This window comes from Sebastes umbrosus, chromosome 8, assembly GCF_015220745.1.
Source record: "Sebastes umbrosus isolate fSebUmb1 chromosome 8, fSebUmb1.pri, whole genome shotgun sequence".
NCBI classification, from domain to species: Eukaryota; Metazoa; Chordata; class Actinopteri; order Perciformes; family Sebastidae; genus Sebastes; species Sebastes umbrosus.
In genome coordinates, this window is record NC_051276.1 from 28,151,873 (window position 1) to 28,178,698 (window position 26,826).

Below are 26,826 nucleotides of genomic sequence, written 5' to 3' on the forward strand. Positions count from 1 at the left end.
AAGACAAACAACGTTTGGCAAAAAAAACTCTTTTATTTAACAACCAAAATTAAAAGCATCTATCACTGCCACACGGGGTCTTCCCCTCAGCACAAAGCATTTCATGTCTCCACTAACATCCCTCTCTTTAATGTCCCCTTCCGCTCAGGTTGTTCCCCAGTCTCAGCATCATAACTGAGCTCACACACCCGTCCAACATGAGGTTCATGCAGTTCAGAGCCAAGGACTGCTACTCACTCGCTCTCTCCAAACTGGAGAAGGTGAGCTGTTGAGTCTGGAGAACCATGTTACGACTCCCTGGCTTTGACTTGTTTTCTTTTCTGTCTGAATGTTAAAAGTGTGAAACTGTGGTCCATCCATGTTTTCAAAAGACTGATCAGGGCTGGATTATAAAAAATAATCTCTAGCAGTGTAGTTTTTAAAATCAGTTTTAAGGGTTTGAGGGAATGCTTTATTTTTCCTCTCACCCTTAACTCTTATTGCAGTGTGAAACATGTCACAAAATAACTTGTCTTCAGAGTTAAATGTTTATTGTGTTTTGCGTATTTAGTGGTAAACATATTTTTTTCTCTTCCCCCTGCATGTTTCAGAAGGAGAGGAGTGAAATGGATAATATCATATAATTAGGGTTGTCAAAGTTAACGCTATAGTAACGCTTTGTAGCAGTTTTAAAGCTAGTGCAAACATACTGGTATCATAGGAAACTAGAAAACCTAAAGGATCCATCGATACCAACCATGTCATACTAGCTTCTTTCAAAGGAGGCTAAATTATGCTCCAATTTACGCTATATTTTTGGCGAGGAAAAACTGGCATGGCCATTTTCAAAGGGGTCCCTTGACCTCTGACCTCAAGATATGTGAATGTAAATGGGTTCTATGGGTACCCATGAGTCTCCCCTTTACAGACATGCCCACTTTATGATGATCACATGCAGTTTTGGGGCAAGTCATAGTCAAGTCAGCACACTGACACACTGACAGCTGTTGTTGCCTGTTGGGCTGCAGTTTGCCATGTTATGATTTCAGCATATTTGTTATGCTAAATGCAGTACCTGTGAGGGTTTCTGGACAATATTTGTTGTTGTTTTGTGTTGTTAATTGATTTCCAATAATGAATATATACATTTATTTGCATAAAGCAGCACATTTGCCCACTCCCATGTTGATAAGAGTATTTAATACTTGACGAATCTCCCTTTAAGGTACATTTTGAACAGATAAAAAATTGGCAATTAATCACTATGAATATTTTAATCAATTGACAGCCCTTAATATAATATAATATAATATAATATAATATAAATAGAGCAGCGTCCCCAAAACAGAATATTTTATACAATCTTAGTGCTTTTTCATGCCTTTATTCCGTGTCTGTTTTTCCAAGCATTGATTGTGAAAGGACAGAATAAATAACAGAAAAAGACACAGCGGGAACTGTGAAATCTTGTACCAAAGTTCAGATTCTCTGCCATCCTCTTTCCTTTTCTTTCTCTCCTACATACAGTGAAAGCTTTCACCTTCACGGTGCTTTAAAAACTTGTCTCTCAACCTCTGAAAACAGGCCTTTTTCATTTTCATCTTTGATGTCTTCTTGGAGATGGTGCAAAAGAGCAATAGTTCAGCAAACATACAGGGAAAAAAAAAAGAGATTTTAATATGTGGTTGCTCTGTTCCATTTCTCTCTTCAGATAGAGCGTGATAAGGGCTCCAACTTGGCCTTCATGTTCCGGCTGCCGTTTGCTGCAGGCAGGGTGTTCAGTATCAGCATGTTGGATACACTGCTTTACCAGGTGGGATAACAAAGACTGACTACAGGTGTTGAGCATGGGGTTCTTTATGACATTATAGGTTAATATCTATAGGTATATTTCATGCACACATCAAATGATGATTTCATCAATCTTAGTTTTTTTGTGCAGCCACATTACCTCAAAGCAAGTTAGGAATAAGCTGAACGGTTTGTCGGCTAGGAGATGGCTCTGGCTCAGGAGATAGAGCGGGTCGTCCACTAATCTGAAGATCAGCGGTTCGATCCACGGCTCCTCCAGTCTGCATGCAAAAGTGTTCTTGGGCAAGATACTGAGCCCCAAATTGCTCCCAAAGGCTGTGCCATCTGTGTGTGAGTGTGTTAGATTAGATCATCATTAGATGAGCATGTTGGCACCTTGTATGGCAGCCTCTGCCATCATTGTGTGAATGGGTGTGAATGGGTGGTCAGAAGACTAGAAAGGCGCTATATAAATGCAAGTCCATGGATATTTGGTAGAAGTCAGTATTTTCTATTGTTCAGTATCTTTAAATTACTTTCCATGTCAACGGTAGAAGTATTTCCCCTAAATGTACGATCCCAGATGAAATACCTCTAAAACAACATTCACAGTCACACTTCACAACATTAAAGGTTTTTACAGACTCATTACAGTTAGCGAATAAAATGACCAAAAAAAGATTTATTACAGGTGCATGGGCCAATTCTCTTTAAGCCATATCTGATATTTAAAGGATGAGTCTCTCGCCACGCCCCCCCACCCAAAACAAACTCACCAAAATGGGTACACATAAAGGGGAAATTGTACTTTGGAAATCCAGAGTAATTCCTAGCCTGCAACGAACAACACAGATTTATGTAATGGAACCATGCAGGAGCATCTGATTGTTCTTTTTAAATAATTAAATAGGCTTGATTTGCCCGATATGTTAGAAAGCATATATATTGTCTAACCCTTATTGGTGCACATGTTTTTGTGGCTGGGTTTGTTTACTATAGTTCACCGCAGTCATTCTCTGTTTTTTTTTTACAGTCGTTTGTTAAGGACTATATGATCGGTATTGCGAGGCTTCTTCTTGGTCTGGACACCACGCCTGGCTCTGGGTATCTGTGTGCTGTAAGTAGGAATGTTTGTACTGCTAAGCATTTTTAAGTTCGAGTGAATGAGTCTGTGCTACTTGATCCTCATTCTCTGTCCCCAGATGAAGATCACAGAGGAGGACCTGTGGATCAGGACTTACGGCAGACTCTTCCAGAAGCTTTGTTCCTCCAGCGCTGAGATCCCCATAGGGATCTACCGCACCGAGTCGCACATGTTCTCAACCTCAGAGGCAAGTTCAGTTTGATGCTTAATATCTGAGACCTCACTTTGGGTTTGGCTTCTGGTTGGGCTTTAGCTGAAGCACTACTGCCGCTTTAGCTTGCTTCCATCATTCATTTCCTCATTTTGCGTTTTCTTTATTCCTTCTCCTTTCTCATGGTCTATCTTTTTAAAAATGTTCAAGATGTTCCTTTTTGCTTTGCATTTTTCTGCTTTCATTGCTCTCTTCCCAAAATGTCTTTCCTTTCTTCATGCCCGTCTCATCTTTCTTTTCTAAATTCAAGATTTTTCTCCATTCTGCCTTCCTCTCTTTGTTTTTTTTTAATCTTCCCAACTAGCTGCTTTTAATGCTCAACACTTTATTATTCTATCAGTGTTCGCTCCGTTATGCATTTTTCTCTTCTATTTGTTTTATGCTAAAGAAAGTAAGAAAATTAACATTTTTCAACAAAAAGTCCCCGATTATTTTCACTATTTTTGTGTGATACATAAAATAGAAATCAGCTCTAATTAATATTTGGCAGGTTACGTAAGTGGCTAGTATAAGAGACAAACTCACCAGCCACAAACTAGAAATGTACCATTGCTGGCTAGTGTTAATTTCCTACCATTTTAATAGTGAATAACAAAATAGTAAATACACTATATTTACTATTTCATTGGCTGGCCTTTGAGCCTTTGGATGATTCTGTTTGCTTTGGATGCCCCCATCTTTCATTGCATCTCTTTTTGTTTGGATGTCTGTTTGTCTGTCTCTTGTTTCAGAGCAAGGACAGTAACGCACAGGTAAGATCCAAAAATGCTTATTTTTAATTTGGATATTTCAGTCAACTGTCACCTTTTTTTTTTATTATTAAAGCACACAACAATAAAAAATACCATATTGGCATTTTTCTTGCATTTATCAATATGTAAAGCTCATAACCGTCACATCTTGATAATGCAAGCACCTGGAAAATTGCACTTACAAAGGCACTAAAGAAGGAGGTTTGTTTTTATTGTGATACAAACAGGTATTTCTTTCAAAAACAGAACAAAAATACCAAAACAGTCAAGCCTCACAAACCCATTCACACATAGTATCCAGCATTAACATTGCCACCCTGCTTTCGCAGTCTCAGATGTCCATCAACATGCAGCAGGGTGAGGAGCATTGTGAACGTGAAGAGTCCTGGAAGGAGAAGAAGGCCCACAGAAACTCCACCACGAGCAACCAGTCGGAGCACCCGCTGCTGAGGAAGAAGAGCATGCAGTGGGCACGGCGGCTGAGCAGGAAGAGCACCAAACCGTCCAGCAGAGCAGAGCGTATCTCGCAGCAGAGACTCAACTTGTACCGACGCTCCGAGCGACAGGAGCTGTCTGAGCTGGTCAAGAATCGCATGAAGCACCTGGGCCTGCCCACCGTGGGATACGGTGAGTGGAACCGCTGATGGCATGAGATTTAGGAAAGTGATAGGCAGTCTTTGCTTTGTTATGTAGAAGTTAATTTAATGCAATAGTTTAAAATATATTACCTATTGTATAGCAAAGGCTAAATACAGTAAGGGTGGTTATTAACTATTTTTTAATTCAATTTATAGCGATTTAATCATAATAAGTCATAATGTGCCTGAAAAAAAATAATAATGCAAATGATAATGTTTCTTGCAAATTGGAGTCTAAGTTCTATAAACATTTCTTTAAGGCTACCGAAGCAGGAGGCAGAAATAATGTAATTGATTGAGTTAGACCTCAGTGGGTAGAGCCTTAGAATCTCAGCTCTGAGGTGAGACGATGTCGTGACAGGTCACCTGTAGCTCGTCAACAGTGTCATGTGATGTGTCAAGCTACAGATTTTAGTTTTTTTAATACAGTATATACTGAATGCCATAAAACATACACAGTGTAGTATGTCGAAAAATGTCATGAAAAAGTCTTACTATAGTATGTCATAAAAAGTAATGTATAATATGTCGAAAATATACATGATAAAAAGTCATAGAATAGTTTGTCAAAAAATATGATAGTTATAGTATATGTCTAAAAATTTTATGAAAAAAATCATAGTATAATATGTTGAAAATCTTTCAAAAAAAAGTCATAGTATAGGATGTAAAAAAATTTATGAAAAAAAAGTCATAGTATGTCGACATTTTTTATAAAAAAAAGTCATAGTATAGTATTTAAAAAAAAAGTCATAGTATAGTATGTCGAAAATTTTCATGAAAAAAAATCACAGTACAGCATGTCGAAAAATGTTCTAAAAAAAAAATCATAGTATAGTATGTCGAAAATGTTTCTCAAAAAAAAAGTCATAGTATAGCATGTCGAAATTTTTTATAAAAAAATTCATAGTATTGCATGTAAAAAACGTTTATGAAAAAAAGTCTTAGTATAGTTTGTCGAAATTTTATTTTTAAAAAAAGTCATAGTATAGCATGTCAAAAACTTATGAAAAAAAATCATAGTATAATATGTCGAAAAAATGTTATGAAAAAGTCATAGTATAGTATGTCAAACATTTTTTTGAAAAAAAGTCATAATATAGCATGTCGAACATTTTTATGAAAAAAGTTATAGTATAGCATGTCGAAATTTTATTTAAAAAAAAAGTCATATAGCATGTCGAAAATGTTCATGAAAAAACGTCACACTATAGCATGTCGAAATTTTTTTCTGAAAAAAAGTCATACTATAGTATGGTGAAAATTTCCTGAAAAAAAGTCATAGTATCGCATGTCGAAAAATGTATGAAAAAAAGTCAAAGTATAGCATGCCAAAAAATGTTATGAAGAAAAGTCACAGTATAGCATGTCGAATATTTTTCAAAAAAAAAAGTCATAGTATAGCATGTCGAAAAATGTTTATGAAAAAATCATAGTATAATAGGTCAAAAAAATGTTATAAAAAAGTCATAGTATAGTATGTTAAAACATGAAAAATGACAGTATAGCATGTCAAAAATTGTCATGATAAAAAGTCATAGTATAGTATAATATATCATACAAATCCTATTATAGTACGTTCTAAAAAAAGTAATAAGAAGTCACAGTATAATATGTCATTAAAATGTCATAAAGTCAAAGTATGGTATGTCATAAAGATAGAGCTCAGCTGATTCTTTTGCTCTACCCACTCTCAGCCAATTGAATTGTTTCAGCAGTGTTTAAAAAAAAACTCCAATCTGTGTTCCAGTCATTTAATCTCATCTAACTACCTATTAAGACACGGTGCTGTGGGTCTTGATAGTTCAGATCATTAACATCACACTACATCATCATCAACTCTCAGAAAACGTCATTCTCTCACATTAGTTTCATACTCATCAAACTCTTCCCCTCCATTGTGCCACCACTCATACACACCACTTCACTGTCACGATCATACCAACATGTGAACACGTCATGCATGGAGATGCAGGAGCACCAAACCTCTCAATTGCATTTGATCACAGACTGCAATTGCCTGCACTCTTTACCTGCTCACTTCTGTACTTTTTATTTTTCTTCTTTAGTTCTTCTCTCCTCCCAGCTTCACGCTTCAAAACAAAAGCAGAATCATGATCCAGATGTTATGATAATTATGTAACGTGTCAATTAAATACATTTTCAGGAAGAACCTCAAAAGCTCAAGATCATCTTATGAACCATGAATGTCAGTGAGGATTACTGCAACAGGATCATAACATGTGACAGATTCTGTGCACACTCCATTGCATGGCTTTCTTTGCATCGCTCTCACCTTTTTAGAGGTTATTTTTTGAAACTGCAAATGCATTCGCTGCCTGCCTGATTTTCTTTCTTTTTCTTGTTTTCCCCTCCCTCCTCTGTTCCTCCCCTACTCTCTCTCTCTGACTCTTCTATCTTCCCTCCTTTGGCTTGTAGAGGATGTTTCTAATCTCACTGCGAGCGATGTCATGAATCGAGTAAATCTAGGATATTTGCAAGGTAATTTTTTGTGCTGTTTTATAACTCATTTTTACAACAATGTGAGTGGTTACGTTCCATCTTGTGGAGAAAGGAATTTGTCCTTTCACCAGCATCCATTGAAGATTAGTGCACTGAATTTATCCACAGAACTAGATTTTTTTTTAGAAGATGATTGTTTCCACTCTGATCTTTTTTTGGTTGATTATAAAAATTGTAAATGAACAAACTAGGATATTGAAGTTAACAGTGACTGCCGTTGGTTAGAGTTGCAGGACATTTCAGAGCACCCGTATACAGAGGGGACCAGGCCGTCAGGTTAGCTGGTTGATCACACTACTGCAACTTTACTGCATGAGTGTGTGTGTGTGTGTGTAAGTGTGCGTGTAAGTGTGTGTGTGTGTGTGTGTGTTCTGTCAGAACGAGTAGTAGATCAATAGCCAATTTCTCCCTATCTCGCTCCACTATCTCTCTCTCTACCTGGTCTTTTCTGCATTGTGTTCCCGTGAGGTGACGTCCCAAATGGCTAGAAATACTGCAGGGCATCAGAGTATGGCTTAAAGAGTGGAGCGGAACGCATTATGTCTGTGGATGGAAGGTTAGATGTAGAAATATAATATATTTAGTAGATATATATATATATAAAGAGTAATATGTATCATAGGTGTCCTGATGTAGAAAATAAAGAACTGTAGCTCGTCTGTTATTTTCATAATGTATATCAAGACACCTCAAAGTGTATTATCACACTTATACCATGGCCATTTAACCACTGGTAAAAAAGGTTTCTTAAGGTTTTGTTTAGTTAGTTTAAAGCATGGTTTGATCTAGTTTGGCTAGTTTAGACTTAACTAGTGGTGTTGCTGTATAGTTGCCTGCAGTTTAATATAGCTTGTGCACTAATTTAGAGTGGTGGTTCACCCACAGAGTATAATCCAGCACGTAAGTTTGGAACATTATTTATCCTTCAGGACAAGCTAGTATGATATAGTTGGTACCAATGGGTTCCTTAGGTTTTCTAGTTTCATATGATACCAGCATCTTCACTCTAGCTTTTAAATTGAGCCCGCTACAACTTAAAAATCGCAAGTTGCGTTATTGCGTTAAAGAAATTAGTGGCGTTAAGTCGAATTTGCGTTAACGTGTTATTATTGTGTTAACTTTGACAACCCTCATACATACATTTGCATATTTGCCCACTCCCATGTTGATAAGAGTATTAAATACTTGACAAATCTCCCTTTAAGGTACATTTTGAACAGATAAAAAAATGTGAGATTAATTTGCAATTTGTTGATTAGTCCCACCCACGTTAGTTTTGGGCAAAAAGAAACTGCTATGATTGAGACACATCACGTCAACCTCTCCTCAATCAGTCACTTCACAACGCAGAATCGAGTATTCATCAAAGCCGTGTAATAAGCGTGTTTACTAAATAGGCCTGAAGTATCTAGGTTGAAAAGTTTTAGAATTTAAATAGTTCCAATGGTAGTAAGCATATGTTTAATCTGTGTTAAGATTATATGTATGAGGGGGTCCATGGAAAACGTTCTCCCCTGGCCCCAAAACGTTTGAGTTAAAGATAAAGGCTTACCTTTTTTTGTCTGTGGCCATGGTATAATCCATATTTAAAACACTGAGTAGTCTGAAAAAAAAAAAAAAAAAATGTGGATTAGAGAGGAAAACAAAACACACATAAATCCTGCAAACATCTTTTCTCACCACTTACTGATGATTTGTTAGTATTATAGAATAAAGACTCCAGCAGCAGGTTGACCTCTTCCACTCTCACACTCCCAATGCGTTCTGCTTCACTCTCAGTTTGGTTCAAGTCGCTCTGCGTTTGGTCCAGTCTGACGGATGCTGGAGCATGTCTCTCTGTGTCTGTGTGTCACTCTGGGTGGTGGGGGTTGTGGGGGCTGAGTGTCGTCCGTTGGCATGGCAACCTGCCGCCTTGGTCCAGTGTGGAATGCGCAGGAGGTAAAAAAAAAAAAAAAGAATGCGATGGAGATCGACTTGTTGCGTAGCCACGGAGGCCGTCTGCATGCTGGCTCCGTTCTGACGCTGCGCATGGAGTGCTGTTTCAGTCAGCAGGCAGCATGGGCCTCCCCTTGTTCCACAAAGTGCCCTGTCAGTAACGGTTAGACCTTCTCTCTCTTCCACCACGCCTGGCTTTATAAAGGGCCACAAGCAGGTGGGTTGTCATGGAGACACATGTGCCCTCCTTTCCCTTCCTCCGTCCATCACGTAACGCAAGTAGGAGCCGCCGCCAGAGAGCACTCAACACGCATACAGACAGACATTAATAACACACACACATTGACACACACACTGACACACACACACAGTACTATGAGTCATCAGGGGAATGAATGTTAAAGTCAGTTTCCTCTTATTGATTCTTGATCAAATATAAGACCTCGGTAGTGCTAAACAGTTTCCACGATTAAATAAACTATATTGTGGAAGCAATATAAGATTATTGTTGCAACTGTTAATGTTTACTGTTTATATAATAAATATTTAATGTAGAAACAATTTACAACTAACTGTATGAAGAAAACCAGAAGAGTTTTAAATTAAGCAATTTATCAATTTGTTTTGTATTTGATCAGTGGTTCTCAAAGTTTCCCCCTTTGGAGGAATGACCATTTTTCACACCTGTGAACTAAGTTTATTTACCTATCAATTTACCATTTATAAATGATGGTGATTAAGTGTTACTGAACATTTTAAACAAATCTAAGGGATCCATATCAAGACTTTTTGTTAATGTTATGTGTGTGTATATATAAAGAAAAAATTGCTATCTGCTGATATGTCTATCAGATTAAATCTCCAAATATCTATTTCAGTATTGATAGGGCTATAGTCAAAATACTAATTGAATGAACGGCGGAATTTGTTTGTTAATTCAGCTATTTATTTCTCTTAAAAAACAGTATTGTCGGCTTGATTTATAAATCCCTCTACTGGTATAGGTTAGTGCAATTTTAAAAGTAGTTCAATTGTAATTGTTAACAGTTGTAACAATCATCTCTTCGGTTAACAGCTGATACTGTACGTGGGTCACTCCGCCTTCATCCTCACTGAAAGGTTGAAAAGGAGGGAGTCTGATATTTCCAGTGGTTAGACGGCTCATTACCTGGCTGATGTTCTGTATAATGGAGGAGGACGAGGGAGGGCTCCAGAGCAGCTCTGAACGTCTCCTCTGTCTCTTTTTCCAGACGAGATGAACGACCACCAGAACACGCTGTCCTACGTCCTCATTAATCCTCCTCCCGACACCATGCTGGAGCTCAACGACATTGTGTAAGAAGAACCCCACTTTTTCTTTATGTTGTTATTGAATGCAACCGGCCGTATCACGGAGCCTCAGTGGGCGCCTTCAGTCGTACAAACAGAAGAAGTCAAGCGTACGATGAAGACTTAAATCCATACTTACCAGTCGATGCTGCCAGATGATGTTTATTTTTGTCTTCACAGGTACATTATCCGGTCCGACCCGCTGGCCCACATGCCAGAGGACTCCCAGGTGGGACAGGCCCGCAGCTCCAGACAACGGCAGGACTTTGGCACGGAGACGAGAGACGAGACTCACCTCTGAAACTCCCCTCACAGTCCTCGACACCCTCACACCTTAACCTCCGAGCCCCCGCCCGGGGCCGACGGAGCATGTTTGTCTCACCACAGATGAAGGCTTGTCTCGGGGCCAAAAACAGCAGTCCATAGTGAATGTCCATTATGTGTCTCTCAGCCTCAGATCAGAAGTATTCCACATTTATCAAAGACGGCCCTGAGAGACCTGCTGTTTCCCCCACTGAGCTGCTACAGGAGGACGCATGAAGAGTGCCTCGCCATCGACCCCCCCCCCCCCCCCCCCGACTCCCATCGCACACCTTGTGTACTCGCACACGTCACCCTCGCACCAGGCACAGGAAACGGCTCCCTCCTTTCCAACCAAAGGACCGAGACATTTGATGGATGTTTACGAGAGGTCTTTAAGGAGGTTTATGTGCACACCAGGATATCAAATCATTTCACTCAGGGGTGAAGTTGCTCTCGTGCCACGACTTCCTCTTCGCCAGTTTCTGCCTAAACTCACAAAGAACTGACTCTCGGGGCAACTGCACCCTCCGCCACATCTTAACAGTCGTGTTTTTCTACAAGTAAATGCTCTGAATTTCTAACAATTCAAGCATTTACCGTGAAATTACAGTACATGTGCACTTTTTCTTAATTTATTACAAATGTCTGTTTGGTTTTTTGTCGGTTTCTAATCAGACAGGGTTTTCATTTTCTTTATGAGCACAAACTTTTTTACGACATCTGTGAATATACACACTGTAGTTTATCAGCCATATTAGAGTTATCAGCATTTCTCTCTTTGTTGTGTTGTTTTAGACACTGATTTCTTTTTTTTTTGTGGTTATTGTTGAATAATGAATATTGTTAATTTATTTCACTATTATAAGTGTCGTAAATCATATCTGCTATACACTATGTGCCACTTTATTTGTTTACTCTATTGCTTTGTAAATATCTTATGTGCCATTTGCATCTGTTTTGTGATTATATATCAGTATTATTTTTTATTTTAGAGCCTGACCGGGGCCGATATTATCAGCTGATTTTAGTTTATCAAAGATACGTCAGGCTGAAGGCTGAAAAGATGAAACAAAAATCTAATATTTCTATATTTATATTTCATGTTTGCCCACAACACGTTCTACTTCATTTAATGTCTATTTAGAGTCTTATTTTTCGTAGCTGAACTTGAGCATATTCATGTTTTATTAGTGTTATGTTTTGACACGTTTTTGTATTCAAACGTAAAATGTACGACTTGTCGGTAAATTATCTTGGTCACAACTATTTCATAACCAGATTTAAAGGAATAGATTGAAATGTTGGGATATAACTTTGTGAAAAATAGCAAATAAGCTTAAGGCCTTTACACACCGGGGCGTGACGATTACACGTCAAGAAAATAGGAAATATTAATTTGCCTGCGAATATTACGATTCAAAACTATTCATACCGGCAGCGATGTGAATTTGTGACAGTTGCAGCACTTTTTCAATAACTATTTTGAATAGTTACCAACTACTGGGAGAACACCCAGTGAGAGAGCCAGAGCAGCATCTGGCAGTCTGTCCGAGGTAAATTGTTGTAAATCCTAAACTACCATAAGCTATTTTATTGAGTTTCCTTTTAGCAAAATGCTCAGAGTGAATTTGACACCGGTTAGCAGTTAATCAGTGTATATGTCTCGGGCTTTTATTGTGAAAGGTAAGAATGTAAGGAGTCGATCTGGTCTGCGCTGCTGTATGTGTATGTTTTGATTATGTTTGTTCTGCATAACATGATTGGTTGATGCTTTTATTTGCATTTGCATATCAGAAAAAATTACCTTGTTCCGGAAAAAAAGTCACTTTGCCGCAAATATTTGCGTTCTGTGTGAAAGTATTCACGATAAAAACAACAGTTCAACGAATTAATCGCACGAAGAAAAACGCCCCCGGTGTGTGAACGCCTTTAGATGAGAAGCTCGACACCACTCTCATATCTGAGAGTGGTATCAATCTTCTCCTCTAACTCTCAGAAAGAAAGCCAAGAAGCGTATATTCCAGATTGTCAAACAATTACTTTTAAAGTTTTATCAGAAATATTTGTTAAAATACAAATATATCAAATTCAAAAACCCCAGTATCAGTCAGGTTCTAGTATTTTTATTGATTTACTCTTTTCACCTTTAACTCGTTAACGTTGGTAAATATTCATTCATATCGTGATCCTCCAGTTTCATAACTCTTAAACGAGTAGCAGAATCGTTTTGCACAGACGGCGACGGGCACAGTCAAGTCCATTTCTATCATGTAATCTGTTTCTAGATATTTGGAACATACTTGAGCTCAAAGTGCTCCCCCTCTCCAAATTGTACAGGCCACACCTTGTGTGTAAGGCAGTATTTAACCTTGATTTATGTAACGTTTTGTTTATGATCACTGTAAATAGTAACTTTATATATCGTTTGCCGTTTTTGTTCTTTTTGTTTCGGTCTCTTCTGTGTGATAAAAAGTGAAAGAGGACTTGAACTATTTTTGCACTAAGCTCTGCGGGGGGGGACGTGTAGAGCATTACGGCATGACCCTTTAATGTTGAATCCGTGCAACGCGGTGGACAGTATTCAACCATTCCTGTGAAGCAAAGACAGGTCAAACGTGCAGTACTCATGCGTTTTGTTGTTTTGATTTTACCCTGCAGATGTTTGAAAGGCGGATTTTGGTGCCATTTTTATTTATCTGTTAAAGAATTATGAAGTGAAGTATTGATGAAGAAGTAATCTCAGATGGATTTGTTTTTTTCCTCTTTGCCAATTTTTTGTTTGTTTATGTTTAACAGTTTGCAAAAAGATCTTTGCTCAGCGGGCCCCTCACAAGTGTCAGTTTACAGGACAGGAGAGCTGAGGAGTGAAAAACGCGAGTGACCACGACGGAAGAGACGATCGGTGTGCCGAACCATTCATTTAACGTCTTCCTCGGTCTTCACTCTTTAAGAAAAATCTTAACACTCCACTAAAGAGTTCACTTCAGATCTCTTACTGTCCATACTTACAAATACCACAAGGGGCATGTTAACACTAAACAGCATGTTTTGATATAAAAGCTTGCCAAGAACCAAACATTTTGTACATTTAGTGGGATGTTCCCATGGCTAGAGAAAACACATAATCCAATAAGTCAACTGCTTGCAAGTTGGAGCCATTATTTGATACTGTGTATTTATATGAATGGAACATGCATGTTGTGTCCAGGTGTTATCAAAAAGCCTACGTATTCTGTTTACCTCCATTTTATGTTTTTAAGTCATTGTCAAAAAGGGGTTGATCCATTTTGTACTATTTCTTATGAGAAGCGAGTGTACTTCTCCACGTATAAAATATGAACAAATAAATGCTGCATGCAGCCAGATACTATGAACGAAAAGACTTTTTTATTTCATCTCAACACAACACGACAACTTGATGAATGTGGGGACAAACACGTGTATTTAAATGTGTCATTTAATTAGATTAGAGTGCTATTATTTGAGTAGTATTGACTTTATCTCACAATTACAGTGTAACAAAGATTAAACTTAAACTGCAACAGCATTTAAAGTAAATTATTTTCTTTCAGGAATAGAGTGCTGCAGGAATGAGTCCTGAAACCTGGAAATGAGTTAGCATTTTAGCACTTCGGTTACCTCGTCTGGAAGTCAATGGGTTTTTAGTTAGAAGCCTGGAATAAGGTCTGTGGTTAACACAAGCTGAAGAGATTTTAACGTTTTGTTCTACGATATAAAATACGTCAGTAAATATCTCACTTGTGAATTTTGAAGCCTTTATGTCTTGCTAACAAGTGGCTAAATGAGACGACATCACGCCGACTCGTCCTCCTTTACAGCCTCGTTGTGTATACTCGCGTTCATGCGACCGTTATATAGTTTGTTTATAGCCTAACGTTAGCTTTTCAATTCTGGAGATTGCATTCACGCTTCCAAAATCATAAAAGTGGTGTTCATTTGTGAAGATTATCTTGCTGAACAAAACGTGTAAGTATCATAAACGTGTGTTCTCCACAGAGTTTATTTTCTGCAATAATCTAAAGACCTAATGGAAAATCTCATTGGCTTTTTGTCGAGGGGAAACAGGGCGATGCTAACTTCCTGGTTGGCCTACAAAAATACGTCATCCATGGAGCACTCTGTAGTTCGACATTTTAGGAAATGCACTTATTTTCTTTCTCGCTGAATTAGATGAGAAGATGTCGTTTAGTAGTCTCATTTAGCCACTTGTTAGCAACCGCCTTTTAAAAACATGTAAAAGCTTAAATTCACGAGTGGGGTATTTACTGACGTATCGTAGAACAAAATGTTACAATCTGTTAAACTTGTGTTAACCACAGACCTTATTTCAGGCATCTAACCAAAAACCCATTGACTTCCAGACGTGGGAACTCATTTCCAGGTTTTAGGACTCATTCCTGCAGCACTCCATTTGCCCTACTTTATGGAAGTGCCATACTAAATCACTGGACTGTCCCTTTAATGGTCAGATCGATCTCCTCATCTAACTCTCACCAAGAAAACGAATAAGCATATTTCCCAAAATGTCGAACTGTTCCTTTAAGTGTTGACATTTTTAACTGCAGCAGGTAAAATAAGTAATGTGATTTTAACTTAAAGAGTGACAGAATAAAACTACAATATTTAGTGTCTTTAAACTTTGAGTGAATCTCTTTCTAAACTCCTTCGGTACCTCTGTCCGGACACCGCTGCCTCTTGACTTGCATCTTCTTCCACCTCTCTCTGGTCCAGCGGCCGTTGTTCTGCACCACTTCATGCAGCAGGTCCAAGGCGTACTCGTTGCCAGACAGCAGCGTCTCATCATCTGGCGAGACGCCACCAGAGGGAGCCTTTGAGCCGGTCTGTCTGCTCGTCACAGCTCGCTTTGGCTCATTCCTCTGTTCTGTCTTGTTGCTGCTCTTCTTGTGTGCAGGATTTTCTGCAGATTTCAGGTCCTGGTTCAGATTTTGGGTCCGTCTCACACTGACAGGGTCCTGGATCGTCTCCTCTTCCTTCTTTAGCTGCTCCTCTGGCCTTGTGTCAGTGTGGGTAAGAGCCTCACTGAGAGAAGTGCTCTTGTCATTTGGGTTTGAGGTCTGAAACTTCATGTGAGCTACAGTCATTTTTAGGGGATCTTCAATTTGAATTTTCTCAATGTCATCTCCCTTTTGGTCCGAACCAGAGGGATGCTCCTCTTTCTTCACCTCATCTTGAAACTTTGGTGTCCAAACGGTGAAGACATCAGACTCCTCCTCCTCCTCCTTCATTTTACATCTCGCCCGCCACTGAACTGCAGTCGGAGGCCAGGTGGAGATCCTCCCCAGAACTTTTCCCGTCTGTGATCTTTGACCTGAACCGTCAGTGGACTGCTTGTTGAAATCATCAGGGCTGGGTTTATTCTGGTTTGTACCGATGCTCAGATAAGGCACAGCGTCAGCGTTGACAGAAACATGGTGGGAGTTTTCGTCTAGATTTCTACCAACATCCGTCTCAACTCCTCCATCTACTTCAGTTTCATCTCCCAGTTTCTGCTCTCCTTCATCTGGATTTTCTGCCTCTTTTGACTGAGCCTCAGTCTCAGTTTGTAAAGTCACTTTATCTTTCACGGGGGCACAAAAAGGAGACATTAAGAGAATAGCATTAGCTGACTTTGCTCTGATTCCAGTGAAGGATCTCCTCCATCCCATCTCTGAGTCCCAGTGATTGTTCTCTCTTTTCTCCTCAGAGCATCCTGGAGACGGAGCACGACTGGATCTGCCGTCCTCTTTCAACTCATTCCTCTTTTCTTCAGGCATCACAGTTTTGCTGTTGCGTTTCCTCCGACGCAGCACCGCCAGGAAACACGTCACGAACAGGAGCAAAGACAGAACCACTGTAGAGAAGCACATTGTTAGAGGAAACATACGTTTTTAAGCATCTTATAATGTTTTTCAGCACAGAAACATGCAAAACAAAGACTAAACATACCGATCACGACAACGAGCATGCAGACAATATTTGTATCCGACGATGGTCGTGATGTCACACAGGTTTCTGGAGGGAAAAACAGACACATTAAGCACAAATTATATAAAGGGTTAAAATATCAAAAGATGAGAAGAACCAGACATACTGGTTGTTCCAGTGGGTGTAGATTCAGTAGATGAAGTGCTGGGCAGGTCAGAGGGTTTAGGATGGACAGAGATCTGCGTCACTGATGGAGGTGATGTCACATTAGCTGCTAAAGGAAAAAAAAAAACAGACAAATTAGAGAGATAGAAACCTGCTCAAGTTGCACAGTCTTCTAAATGTGTTATTTTAATAACAGAAAATGTTTTTTTAAAATGTATTAATGGCTCATTCTAAGATAACAAAAACACGATTGTTATTTTCAGGTGATTAAACACTAAAGAAAACATCCTTATTAATATTATATTCCATTTCTGCCAACAGATCCCCCTTAATGTTACACACTGGTCCTTTAACATACAGTCATAATATTAAGAGAAGTAAGATGCAATTTTAGGGGAAAAGTAATATTCGGAGAGGAATAAAAAATATTACTAAATATTTTGTATGAATTATTATGAAAAGAGGAATATATTACAACGAACAATGGGCCACAGTGCAAATAACAAAAGAACAGAAGAAATGATGCATGAGAATAAAAAACTCTCTAAATGACCACATGGTGGTGCTAGCCACAAAAAAACTCATTTGTTTCTTACTTTCTAATACATTTGATTGAAATATGGATACTTTTTGCAATATCCTGCTTAGTAACAGACAATTAACCTCAATCATATGTATGTAATGAGTTGCAAATATTCTAGTTTAAGGGCCACAGGAAAAATGAAAAAAAGATTTCAAGAATAAATATGAAATATTTTGAGAAAGTAGATAGTTATTTTGAGAAGAGTCATAATAATCTGTGAATTTTATTACTCTGTCGTAGTGAAAAAGTGAGATTAGTCAGTTTTTGTGTGTCAAATGGGGGGTGTGGATCACCTGAAGTTACAGGTTTCACAACAACAGGCACCTCGTTATCAGAGGTTTAATGATTTTAAAATGAAATCACCATACAAGTTTTTTCTTGAAATTACAACTTTTTCTCTCAGGTTTTGTCCCTAATAATAATAATATGTCATAATAGTCTAATTTATTGGTAAAGAAATTTAAATATGAACAAAACGTACCAGCGTTTAAAGTAGGCGTAGTGACCAGTGTGAGGATGTCAGAGGGTTTGGGTTGGACAGAGGTTTTTGTCTCTGATGGTGGTAGTGCTGAAGGTGTTGCTATAGAGAACAACACACATACTCAGCACAAATTTAATTAAAACTCTGATGGTAACTACTTTATAAAACAGAAACTGGGATAAGAAGAACCACATGTACTGTACCAGTGAGTGAGGACATTAGTATGGGTGCATCTGTGGGTTTGGGTTGGACAGAGGTTTTTGTCTCTGACGGTGGTCGTGCTGGAGGTGTTGCTATAGAGAACAACACAGATACTCAGCACAAATTTAATTAAAACTCTGATGGTAACTAATTTAAAAAACAGAAACTGGGACAAGAAGAACCACATGTACTGTACCAGTGTGTGAGGACATTATTATGGATGCATCAGTGGGTTTGGGTTGGACGGAGGTTTTTGATGTTGGTCGTGACGGAGGTGTTGTCACAACTTTTGCTAGAGGGAACAACAGAGATACTAATTTTTTTTACAGCTAGTGGGTCATTGTTGTGAAATAAACCCTGACAGGTTGATGCAAATAAGCACTAATAATATGGGTAAGGAGCAGCAAATATCTTGATCATGATGGTGAAGAATTTCAAGTATCAAACAGAAACTGAGAAGATGTACCAGATGTGGATGCAGGGCCTGCTGTGAGGATGTCAGTGGGTTTGGGGCGGACGGTTTGCGTCCCTGACGGTGGTCTTGATGGAAGTGACGTCACGCACACCGACACGTTCCACACAGGTAGACCCCTCAGAGATGGAGGACTCTCACAGGTCGTCTCCATCTGTCGGTCCAGCAGAGATATGCTTTGTAGATCTGAGAAGAGAAGCAGCTTTAGGTTTCTACAATGACTTATTTATCTATATTTAACTATTTCACAAACCTTTTAGGAAGTCGACAAAGTCCTCGACGCCACAGGAACAGTCCCAGGGGTTCCCATCTAGTCTGATCCGGGTGGATCTGAGAGACCTGAACACCTGAGGTGAGACCCGAGTCATCCTGTTCCCAGACAAGTCCAACTCAGCCAAGATGACGAGGGAGCTAAAACTATTTAGGGCAATACTTGTGATCCTGTTCTTACTCAGTCGGAGTGTTGTGAGATTAATGAGCCCGTTAAGCATGGACTCGTTCACAACTTCTATTTGGTTTTCTGTGAGAATGAGCTCGCTGAGGACATCAGGCCGACCAAACCAGTTTGGGTTGATCTCTTTCAGCAAGTTCTGGTTTAAACTGACGTTTCTGAGGTTCTGGAAAGAACTGAAGGCCCCTTCAGCGATCCCTGTGACGCCAGCGTCTCTGATCCTGAGCATGGTCACAGAGGCGAGGTTGTCGCTGCGTAACACGGTGGAGTTTATCACCCCAACATCATTCATAGACATCACCAGAGATGAATAACCAGGGCTGAAAGCTAAGAGCACAGTAGTTAGTCAACCGCAACACAACAGCAGTTTTAACATGAAATCTACGGTGACCGACATGAAAACGTGAAATGTCCCTATCTAGAGCCTCTAGAGGATTTGTTTTGTTCGTTCTGGGCTACTGAAGAAACATGGCGGCCGGATCCGTGAAGAGGAGCCGCTCTGTATGTGACGAGGATAATGAAAACACAACAATTTGTATTTTAAAGGTAGTACTACACTAAAGCCAAGTTCACACTTTACGACTTTCAAAGTTGTCAGATCGCTGTACTGTTCACACTTCACAACTTGCTGTCTTGTAATCAGGAGTCTTTAAGTCATTGTGGTTTTCACACTACATGACTGACTGGCAACAGGAGGTCACAGATCTTTCACCAGGAGGAATCCCAGATGAGGTCTCCAAACTACGTTTTGTCACGAAAACACAAGACATACACGTTAAATGACGTGATACCATACGTGAGACACATTGCTGATGTTGTTGTAGTTGGCACTTATTCACAAAATAGCCTGTTTCCACACTGTTTTTTTACTATTTATTCCTCTTGGTGCAACAACAACTTTGCTCCGTGTTGCAAACACAACACATACAGTAAGTTCCTATTGTCCTATTATTACTCGTGTCTCGCGCTCTCATTGGCTGGTCCAGATATTTAGCATGCTAGATATGACCGATTTGCCACTGATCTGGGGCTTTTGTCAGGAGCTCCAAAAACTTTTAGGAAGCAGTAAATAAGGACTAATGTCGTGTAGTGTGAACTAGGTATAAAGAAAACATACTTATTAATATTATATTACAGTTCTGCCAATAGATCCCCCTAAATGTTACACACTGTTCCTTTAAGACAACATATAACATATAACCACAGTGCAAATAGGTAAATACAAAATGTTGAGAAGTGGGGTGAATTAAGTGTGTTATATATAAATGCCAGAATGGTATAAATAAGAATTAAATACAAGCTGTGATAAGGAAGACATCTACATCAGAAGACATTTAATTCAAAGCTAATATAAGTCCTCACCTGGTGGTATCTCCCTGCAGAACAAAATCTCTCCCACTTCTTCACAAGAATGGCTCAAACGCACATTTAGCAGCATCAAAACGAGACCAGGAACAACTGTGGAGACAGAGAGGAATCAGATTAAAACATCTCATCATTTCCTACATGTTGTATGAGCGTGGACGTGCACTTACCGTTCATGGTGACCGATCTGATCGACGTTTGGTGCATATCTGAGGTGACGAGTCAGGAGGTCTTGTGATGACCTGAACTAGCAGGTGTGAAAAAGGAAACACAGTTGCCATGGTAGAGCAGAGTTTGCCATGGTTATGAGCGCCGGCGTTGAGGCGCTGGAGCCGCTGTTCCAGTTGGGTGGTAGAGTGTGAGACAGTCAGCACCACCAGGGGAGGTCTGAAGACGCTTCGACTACTTAGATTGCTTAAATTATGAAACCCGGTGTCATGTTGGAGGACACATTTTGGCTTCTTTGCTTTGACAAGATCCGTACAACCCTGTGACGTTAGTGTGAACTCATACATGGGAAGAAAAATAAACATTTCAGTGAAAAGATGCAGCGCTGCCTCTAGGGTGACCAGGTGTCCCACTTTACAAGGGACTGCTCAGCATTTGAATCCCATGTCCCCACATATTGAGACAATTTCCCACATTTTCATTTGCTCTAGTTTTAAAAGTCAAACCACTGCAGGACAGACGCTTTTTTAAAAATCTGGCTTTTATCCAATGGCTGTGAAGAAAGCAGGGAAGGCCGTCATCACGGGGCTTAAACTGCGCACACGTGAGTCAAGTGCAGGTTCATGTTTCACCGTCTTTGCTACGCTACGCCCAACGGAGACAATTGTGAGTCACCGCAAAGTCACAATGTACGCAGATTTAGGCGGAATATGATGGAAACTACCACAAAGAAAAGGAAGAGCAGCTACAACAAAGACTGTAACACTACTTTATAGTATTTATAAGCTGGTGGAAGGCGATTCTCAGAGGTTTTTGTGAAATTTGCCAGTTATTTTTCAATTTCACCAACGGGAGGAATACAACATGAACCGACACAGTTCATGTGAGTCTCACAAGAAACGTGTGGCCCAAAAAGAGATGTGCCGATCTACGGATGCATTCGGGTAAAGCATAGAGATGTTACAAGATAAGGGGCAGAATAGACGACCTCTAAGCCTTGGTAACGTGTCCCACATTGTCCAACACAAACATACTCTTCGTCCCACATCTGGTTTGTTGAGATCCGATCACCCTAGTCGCCTCTTGTGAAAGAAAGTGAAAAACAAAAAAAACATTGTTGGTGAGCTGTCGTATAAAGATTTAAAAAATCAGTGTGGTGTCTAAAACTAGCAAAACAAAAGAAACAGTGGAGTCTCACAAATGGACAAATCAAGCCATGAGAAAAGAATAAAAATGAAAAATGTGACTTTTATTCACTTGAAAATTTATTCTGTTTCAGTGCTTCCATTTTTTGAAAATAAATAGATGGCATGGGATCAAAGATAAAAATCAACAAGGATGAAATAGTACACTAGTGTAACAAAACAACAGTGACCAAATGCCAATACAATCTTTTAGTTAACATAGAAACACACTGGCATACAATTTAAGGATCTGGCACCTCCTCCTCCTCCTCCACCCAAAAACAAATCAATATGCAGCAAATGAGAAATCAAGTATTCGGTTGTTTTTGGAGACAGCAGTAGTATCATATCAGCGGAGATCCTTTAGCTTTAGACGTCAGTATTAAATCTTAGCGTTTGGTTTAGTTTTAAACAATTTTACGCACAACAGCAGTGTTATCAATTAGTTCTTATGCCCATTCAAAAGGTAACAACAGACAGAAAGTAAAGTGCTCGTGCAACACTTCTGGTTGTTCTCGAGGCCAACAAACGGTTATTAAAAAAAGCACTTTGATTTTTTTTTCTTTTTCTTTAAAAGACAGAGAGAAGAGAGAGACGACGTGGCAGTGTTCGTCAACACCTTGGAGGAATGTTCTTTAATGTTGGTACATAACTGAACCACAATCCCCCGTCCCCCCGACACAGAAACCCCTTTTGTGAATATATCAAATACTGTCATTCGAAGCGGTTACAGAGCGGCACGAAAAACACCCTTCACAACAAGAGTGCGAGTGCCGCTCTCGTGGTTAAAGACGGGACGACAGGCCGACAAAAACACTCAGGGAGGGAAAGGAGGGAGAGAGGGGAGTTACATTGCATGAAAGAAGCCGTCGACAAGTGTTCATGAGTGCACCTTTATACAGGACAATTCAAGAGTGCCCAGTGGAGAGAGAGAAAAACACAACTAAGCTCTAAACATCAGAGAATTCCCGTTATGATGAAAACACATAACATCAGATCAGACTCTATACCACGTTGCTTTAATCATAATAAAAGTAAAAAAAAAGCTGAAACAAAACAAAAAAAGCATCATTTCTGTACCAAAACATATCATTCCCCCTCCTGACACCCTCAAGAAAAGGATGTTTTGTCAAATAAAAGTATTTAAAATGACCGTTCATTTTTTTTTTTTTTGCTATACACATATCCAGTGCTACACGATCAGCGTCTAAGTTTAAAAAGCGGTTGAATAAATAGACGATAGTACCACGATGCGTGAAAGGCCAACAGATGTCTGAGGGGGAGACGCGACGAGCTCCCCCCCGTGACAAAAAGAAGAAGACAGTTCAGAGCAGCAGGTTTGTTTTGGAGATCCCTGGTGAGGCAAAATCGGCAATGCCAGCCTGATTCGACAGATTCGACAGTCCACGCAGGAAGAGATTGTTGCTTCGTTGGGACAGCAGAGCAGTCCGACAGTCCTAAAGGGTTGTACAAAGGGTCCCTTTGCTTCGGATTGTTCTGAAAACAAGCGACATAAATGTCCCCTCCTTTTTGTCCAAATTCGTCCGAAGGAGAAGGAAGGACTTTAGTGCTGCAGCTGAGCTCTCGACCATGACAGTGCTGAACTAATAAATACTTCATGTAAAAATGAACATCCACCACGTATGAGAGAGACGGAGAGAAAATAAAAAAAGAAATGCCACATGCTTTGTTCGTGGTCGTCGTAGAAAAAACCGAGCCGGACCAAAAGAAACCCGAACAGATCGCACTGAGATCACAGGGAGAAGAAGCTAATTCAGCCAGCATTCCTCTTTTTGTTGCAAGCACCAGCCGTCAGACCACCTGTGACAAACACACATACACACGTACACACACATACCTTTTCCCTTGTTTGTGCCTGGGGGCACCTACAGAGGGCCACAGGTCCTTAAGTGCGACCTCTCCCCGAGCAGGTTTCCAGGCCGAGCATGGCGGTGAGCATCAATGCATTCAATTCAGGAAACAAGCAAGATGGCGATAAGATGATTCGGATGATAAAGAGGGTTTTAAAATCTGCTATTTTCCGCTTTTCTTTGGCACAGCACCTCTCTTGATCTGCCACAGGTGGTTGTGGATGGTCAGGGCGTCCACGCTGACTGACACAGTCTTGGCAGGGATGACGGTGAACTGCTTCCGGTCGGAGCTGTACTTGTACAGCTTGTCGATCATCTTCTTGGTGATGCTCTTGGGTCCCGTTCCCGTCAGCTTCTGTATCTCTTCCGTGTCGGGGAAGTAGGAGTAGAGCGCCCGGAACTGGCAGCCGCTGTCACGAAACAGGATCATCAGGTGGTTGGACTCGCACTTGTCCAACTCCTAGTGGGGACGGAGGTTAAACACAAGTCAGAAAACTGTTAATATGGCGCTGATGTATATTACACTGGGTTCGTCGGTCCATAGGTGCAAGGCTGCTGGTTCAAATCCCAGAAAAGCAGAAAAAAAGAGACTTTTCCCCTAAAAAAATGGAGAAACATCTTATATTCGAAGACATCTACATGTTCACAGATGCAGATATACTTTTGAAAAGAGTGACTACCTGCTCGTGTTGTGTATAACGTGGTGTTTTTAGTCTTGATGTAGTGTGTGCTGGAGTTAGTCAACCTCAAATGTGTCATGTTTTCATGTTACAAGTTTTGACGTTATTTATTTATTTATTTATATCGTAGCGTTTTTAACGGCAATTTCTAGTATCGATATACCGAGCAACACTAATCTGGCAGAGCACTGACCTCTAGGATCTGGTTCTTCTGTGGCTCGTTGACTTTGCCAGCCAGACAGCAGTGAGCGATTGCATTATGGATGATTGGCTTGTTCGACTTGGCGCTGGGCTCCTTGAATAGTTTGGGACCTAAAGGAGAAAAGCCAGTTAGATCACATAAGTGTTACATAACACATAACGAGACAGGAAATAATCAGACAGACGACTATAAATCCACTGCAGCTGACAAGTGTATGTCATGCGACAGTCGCGTTGGCAGGTAGCCACCATCCAATTATTGTGTTCTGAAAATTATGACATCTGTCACAGTAAAAACTGACAAGCCTTTGTTGTGTAACATTGAACTTTTCCCCACTGTTATCATAGTGACATGTCTGATAATTGCTGAGAAAAAAAAAACAATCTAATAAAATGTGTGCACATACCAGTATATTCAGCCATGGAGGCGATGGAAGACGCAGTGGAGCCGTTGTCCCAGTCTCGTTCTGCAGTTCGACTGTTGTTACGACTGCCTGGAAACGACTCCACAGAGTCACAGCTGGAGGACATAATGAAAAGGAGGTACAGCGTGAACAATAAGATAAACAGAAAATACTATAAATACTGCAGACATGCACAATACACAGAATATTCTTGAGCACAAGCTCACAAGTAAGCAAAACAAAACTGACCGCTGGGAGCCAGCCCCTCCAGAGTTGACGCTGTCGGCCTCGTTGGTTGCAGCGGAGGCCAGGGACAGACTGGAGCCTGACTGGGCGTTGCTCAGGTTGTCAGCTGTGTGAAACAGAGACGACACTTTCTGTTATTTTGTAAAAATTACAATGTGACTTTAGAAACAACTGCTAAATACAGTCTCGGATATCCTGTTGTGTGTGGGGAACCCAGAGGACAGCCGATGACGCAGTCAGGTGGGAAAGAACGATAGCAAATTGGGAACCAAGCTGACTGAAGAAGGAAGGACAACAATGTGTGAAGCATAAAGTAGTAGTAAGATGGACCTTAGGAATGGAGGACCAACTTGTTGATTTGTGTATTTAACGTGTCTCCATGACTTCATCCGTTATTTTTATTTCTCTCCGTGAATGTTCAGTACGGAAACTAACATCACTAATTCTTCCTTCCCGTCGTTCACCATGTTTGTTTACACTAAAGACACGTTTGATCGCGAGAGATTTTTCGCGATTTCCGTTCAAGTCGTTACTCTTGTTGTTCATGTGAGGAATCTGTTAGCGTGTGGTGTGCCGTTTTGGCCAAATCATTGCTCTTCACACACTACAGGAGCAAAACTGTTCAATTTAACATGTCGTCATGTGTGGGGTCTCTCACATTTTGGGCCAGCTGTTAGATGTCAACGCATCTCACCATCAGTTTAGTTACTAGACGACCGCCTGAACAATAGAAAAACTTAAATATATAGCATTTGCTGCGTGAAATACCATCTCTTCTTTTCTCCGCAAGTTTATTTTTTTATTTCAAATAATTGTTCATTTTTATGATGTTACTGGTGGAAGTCTTTGTTTCAGGTGAGGTGGCCCAACATCACTATAAAACACGAGAAATATTTGACTATATTTGTTTGTTGGGTAGGTAATTGATATTCAATTTTGGTATTCGGATATTCATTATTATTGTTTTTTTTAACTCTCTTGGGATTACAAACATACATAAAACACACCAAACCTTTTGGAAAATGCTTCTTATTCAATAACAAATAATACAAACAACAATACTGTAGAATAACATCCTTAAAAATGAATGCCTTTAATTAAACCGAAAGACGTGCTGCAGTGCTATGTGGAAATACTTGCAGTACAATAGAAAATGAGTGGCAGTCAGCCAGTGTGCCCCACAGCTCATTTGGAGGAAACAAAAGATGCACACCGTACTGAGATATGTCAAACTAATTGATGTCACAATCTTACGTGTGGAAGAAGAGCACTTGGAGAGAGTATCGCTGGAGGATTCCTCTCTGAAGACAGACTTGGGTCTGTGGGACTTGGGCTTGGCTTTGGGGGTTTTGGGCTTCACGAGTCCTTGTTCCTCGAATATCTCCTGCTGCTTCCTCCGCAGATAGTCCTGCTTTATCAGCTCCCGCCGGGTCTTCTCCTCTTCTTTACGCAAGCGGTCCTCCTCAGCCTTTCGTCTGATTTTCAAAACCAAACCACCAGTGTTAGCATTTTTTTTGGAGGAATGACATTTAGATCTTACGCTCATGCTAGTAAAGTAAGTTACCTGGCTTCGTCTCGTTTCAGCTCCGAATCAGATTCTAGTTGTTGTTTACGGACTCGAGCCTCCTCGGCTTTCTTCTGCTGCTTCAGCAAGAACGCTGCTCTCTTCTTAGCAAGCTCATCCTCCGCCTTCTGCTCATCCTACAACATGGAAACATTAAACTTTCATTCACTGCCGACATGAACGACTCGGCTGATGATCAGAAAACATTATTAATGATAACAATTTATAGAATCATCGTC

At 40.0% G+C, this 26,826-nt stretch overlaps 3 protein-coding genes across 26 annotated transcripts in view; 1 reads left to right on the forward strand and 2 right to left on the reverse strand.

Moving 5' to 3' along the window:
- Window positions 1-13,985, forward strand: part of LOC119493027 (potassium channel subfamily T member 1-like) — an 87,098-nt gene extending 73,113 nt beyond the window's left edge. For 7 of the 22 annotated variants that reach the window (XM_037777987.1, XM_037777989.1, XM_037777991.1 and 4 more), the window contains 11 exons: window positions 149-260; window positions 1,691-1,792; window positions 2,804-2,887; window positions 2,973-3,101; window positions 3,857-3,877; window positions 4,207-4,504; window positions 6,955-7,017; window positions 7,264-7,314; window positions 9,179-9,190; window positions 10,224-10,308; window positions 10,483-13,985. In XM_037777987.1, coding sequence (XP_037633915.1) covers window positions 149-260; window positions 1,691-1,792; window positions 2,804-2,887; window positions 2,973-3,101; window positions 3,857-3,877; window positions 4,207-4,504; window positions 6,955-7,017; window positions 7,264-7,314; window positions 9,179-9,190; window positions 10,224-10,308; window positions 10,483-10,603 — 1,078 coding nt within the window. In that variant the 3' untranslated portion in view covers window positions 10,604-13,985. Of the gene's footprint in view, window positions 1-148; window positions 261-1,690; window positions 1,793-2,803; window positions 2,888-2,972; window positions 3,102-3,856; window positions 3,878-4,206; window positions 4,505-6,682; window positions 6,725-6,954; window positions 7,018-7,263; window positions 7,315-9,178; window positions 9,191-10,223; window positions 10,309-10,482 lie in introns of all 22 variants that reach the window. The other 15 variants (XM_037777997.1, XM_037777999.1, XM_037778008.1 and 12 more) reach the window with 9 other exon arrangements.
- A 1,118-nt stretch (window positions 13,986-15,103) lies between these two features.
- Window positions 15,104-20,477, reverse strand: LOC119493030. Its single transcript, XM_037778010.1, has 6 exons — window positions 20,267-20,477; window positions 18,707-19,231; window positions 18,448-18,639; window positions 16,718-16,825; window positions 16,573-16,638; window positions 15,104-16,477 (listed from the first exon to the last, which is right to left on the reverse strand). Exons 1-6 carry the CDS (start codon window positions 20,340-20,342, stop codon window positions 15,282-15,284), a joined length of 2,163 nt encoding a protein of 720 aa, XP_037633938.1. The 5' UTR covers window positions 20,343-20,477; the 3' UTR covers window positions 15,104-15,281.
- Window positions 20,478-21,665: 1,188 nt separating this feature from the next.
- camsap1b (calmodulin regulated spectrin-associated protein 1b) overlaps window positions 21,666-26,826 on the reverse strand; it is a 28,276-nt gene continuing 23,115 nt past the window's right edge. For all 3 annotated transcript variants that reach the window (XM_037777984.1, XM_037777985.1, XM_037777986.1), the window contains 6 exons: window positions 26,588-26,724; window positions 26,278-26,498; window positions 25,027-25,129; window positions 24,781-24,893; window positions 24,366-24,484; window positions 21,666-23,952 (listed from right to left, as the gene is read on the reverse strand). In XM_037777984.1, coding sequence (XP_037633912.1) covers window positions 23,656-23,952; window positions 24,366-24,484; window positions 24,781-24,893; window positions 25,027-25,129; window positions 26,278-26,498; window positions 26,588-26,724 — 990 coding nt within the window. In that variant the 3' untranslated portion in view covers window positions 21,666-23,655. The remainder of the gene's footprint in view (window positions 23,953-24,365; window positions 24,485-24,780; window positions 24,894-25,026; window positions 25,130-26,277; window positions 26,499-26,587; window positions 26,725-26,826) is intronic.

Coding starts and splice junctions, on each gene's coding strand:
- LOC119493030 (XM_037778010.1), bottom strand. CDS start 20,342: ATGCTGCTAAATGTGCGTTTGAGCCATTCTTGTGAAGAAGTGGGAGAG. Junction 16,639..16,717: donor TACACCCACTGGAACAACCA/GTATGTCTGGTT, acceptor TTTTCCCTCCAG/AAACCTGTGTGACATCACGA. Junction 16,478..16,572: donor CATGCTCGTTGTCGTGATCG/GTATGTTTAGTC, acceptor GCTTCTCTACAG/TGGTTCTGTCTTTGCTCCTG.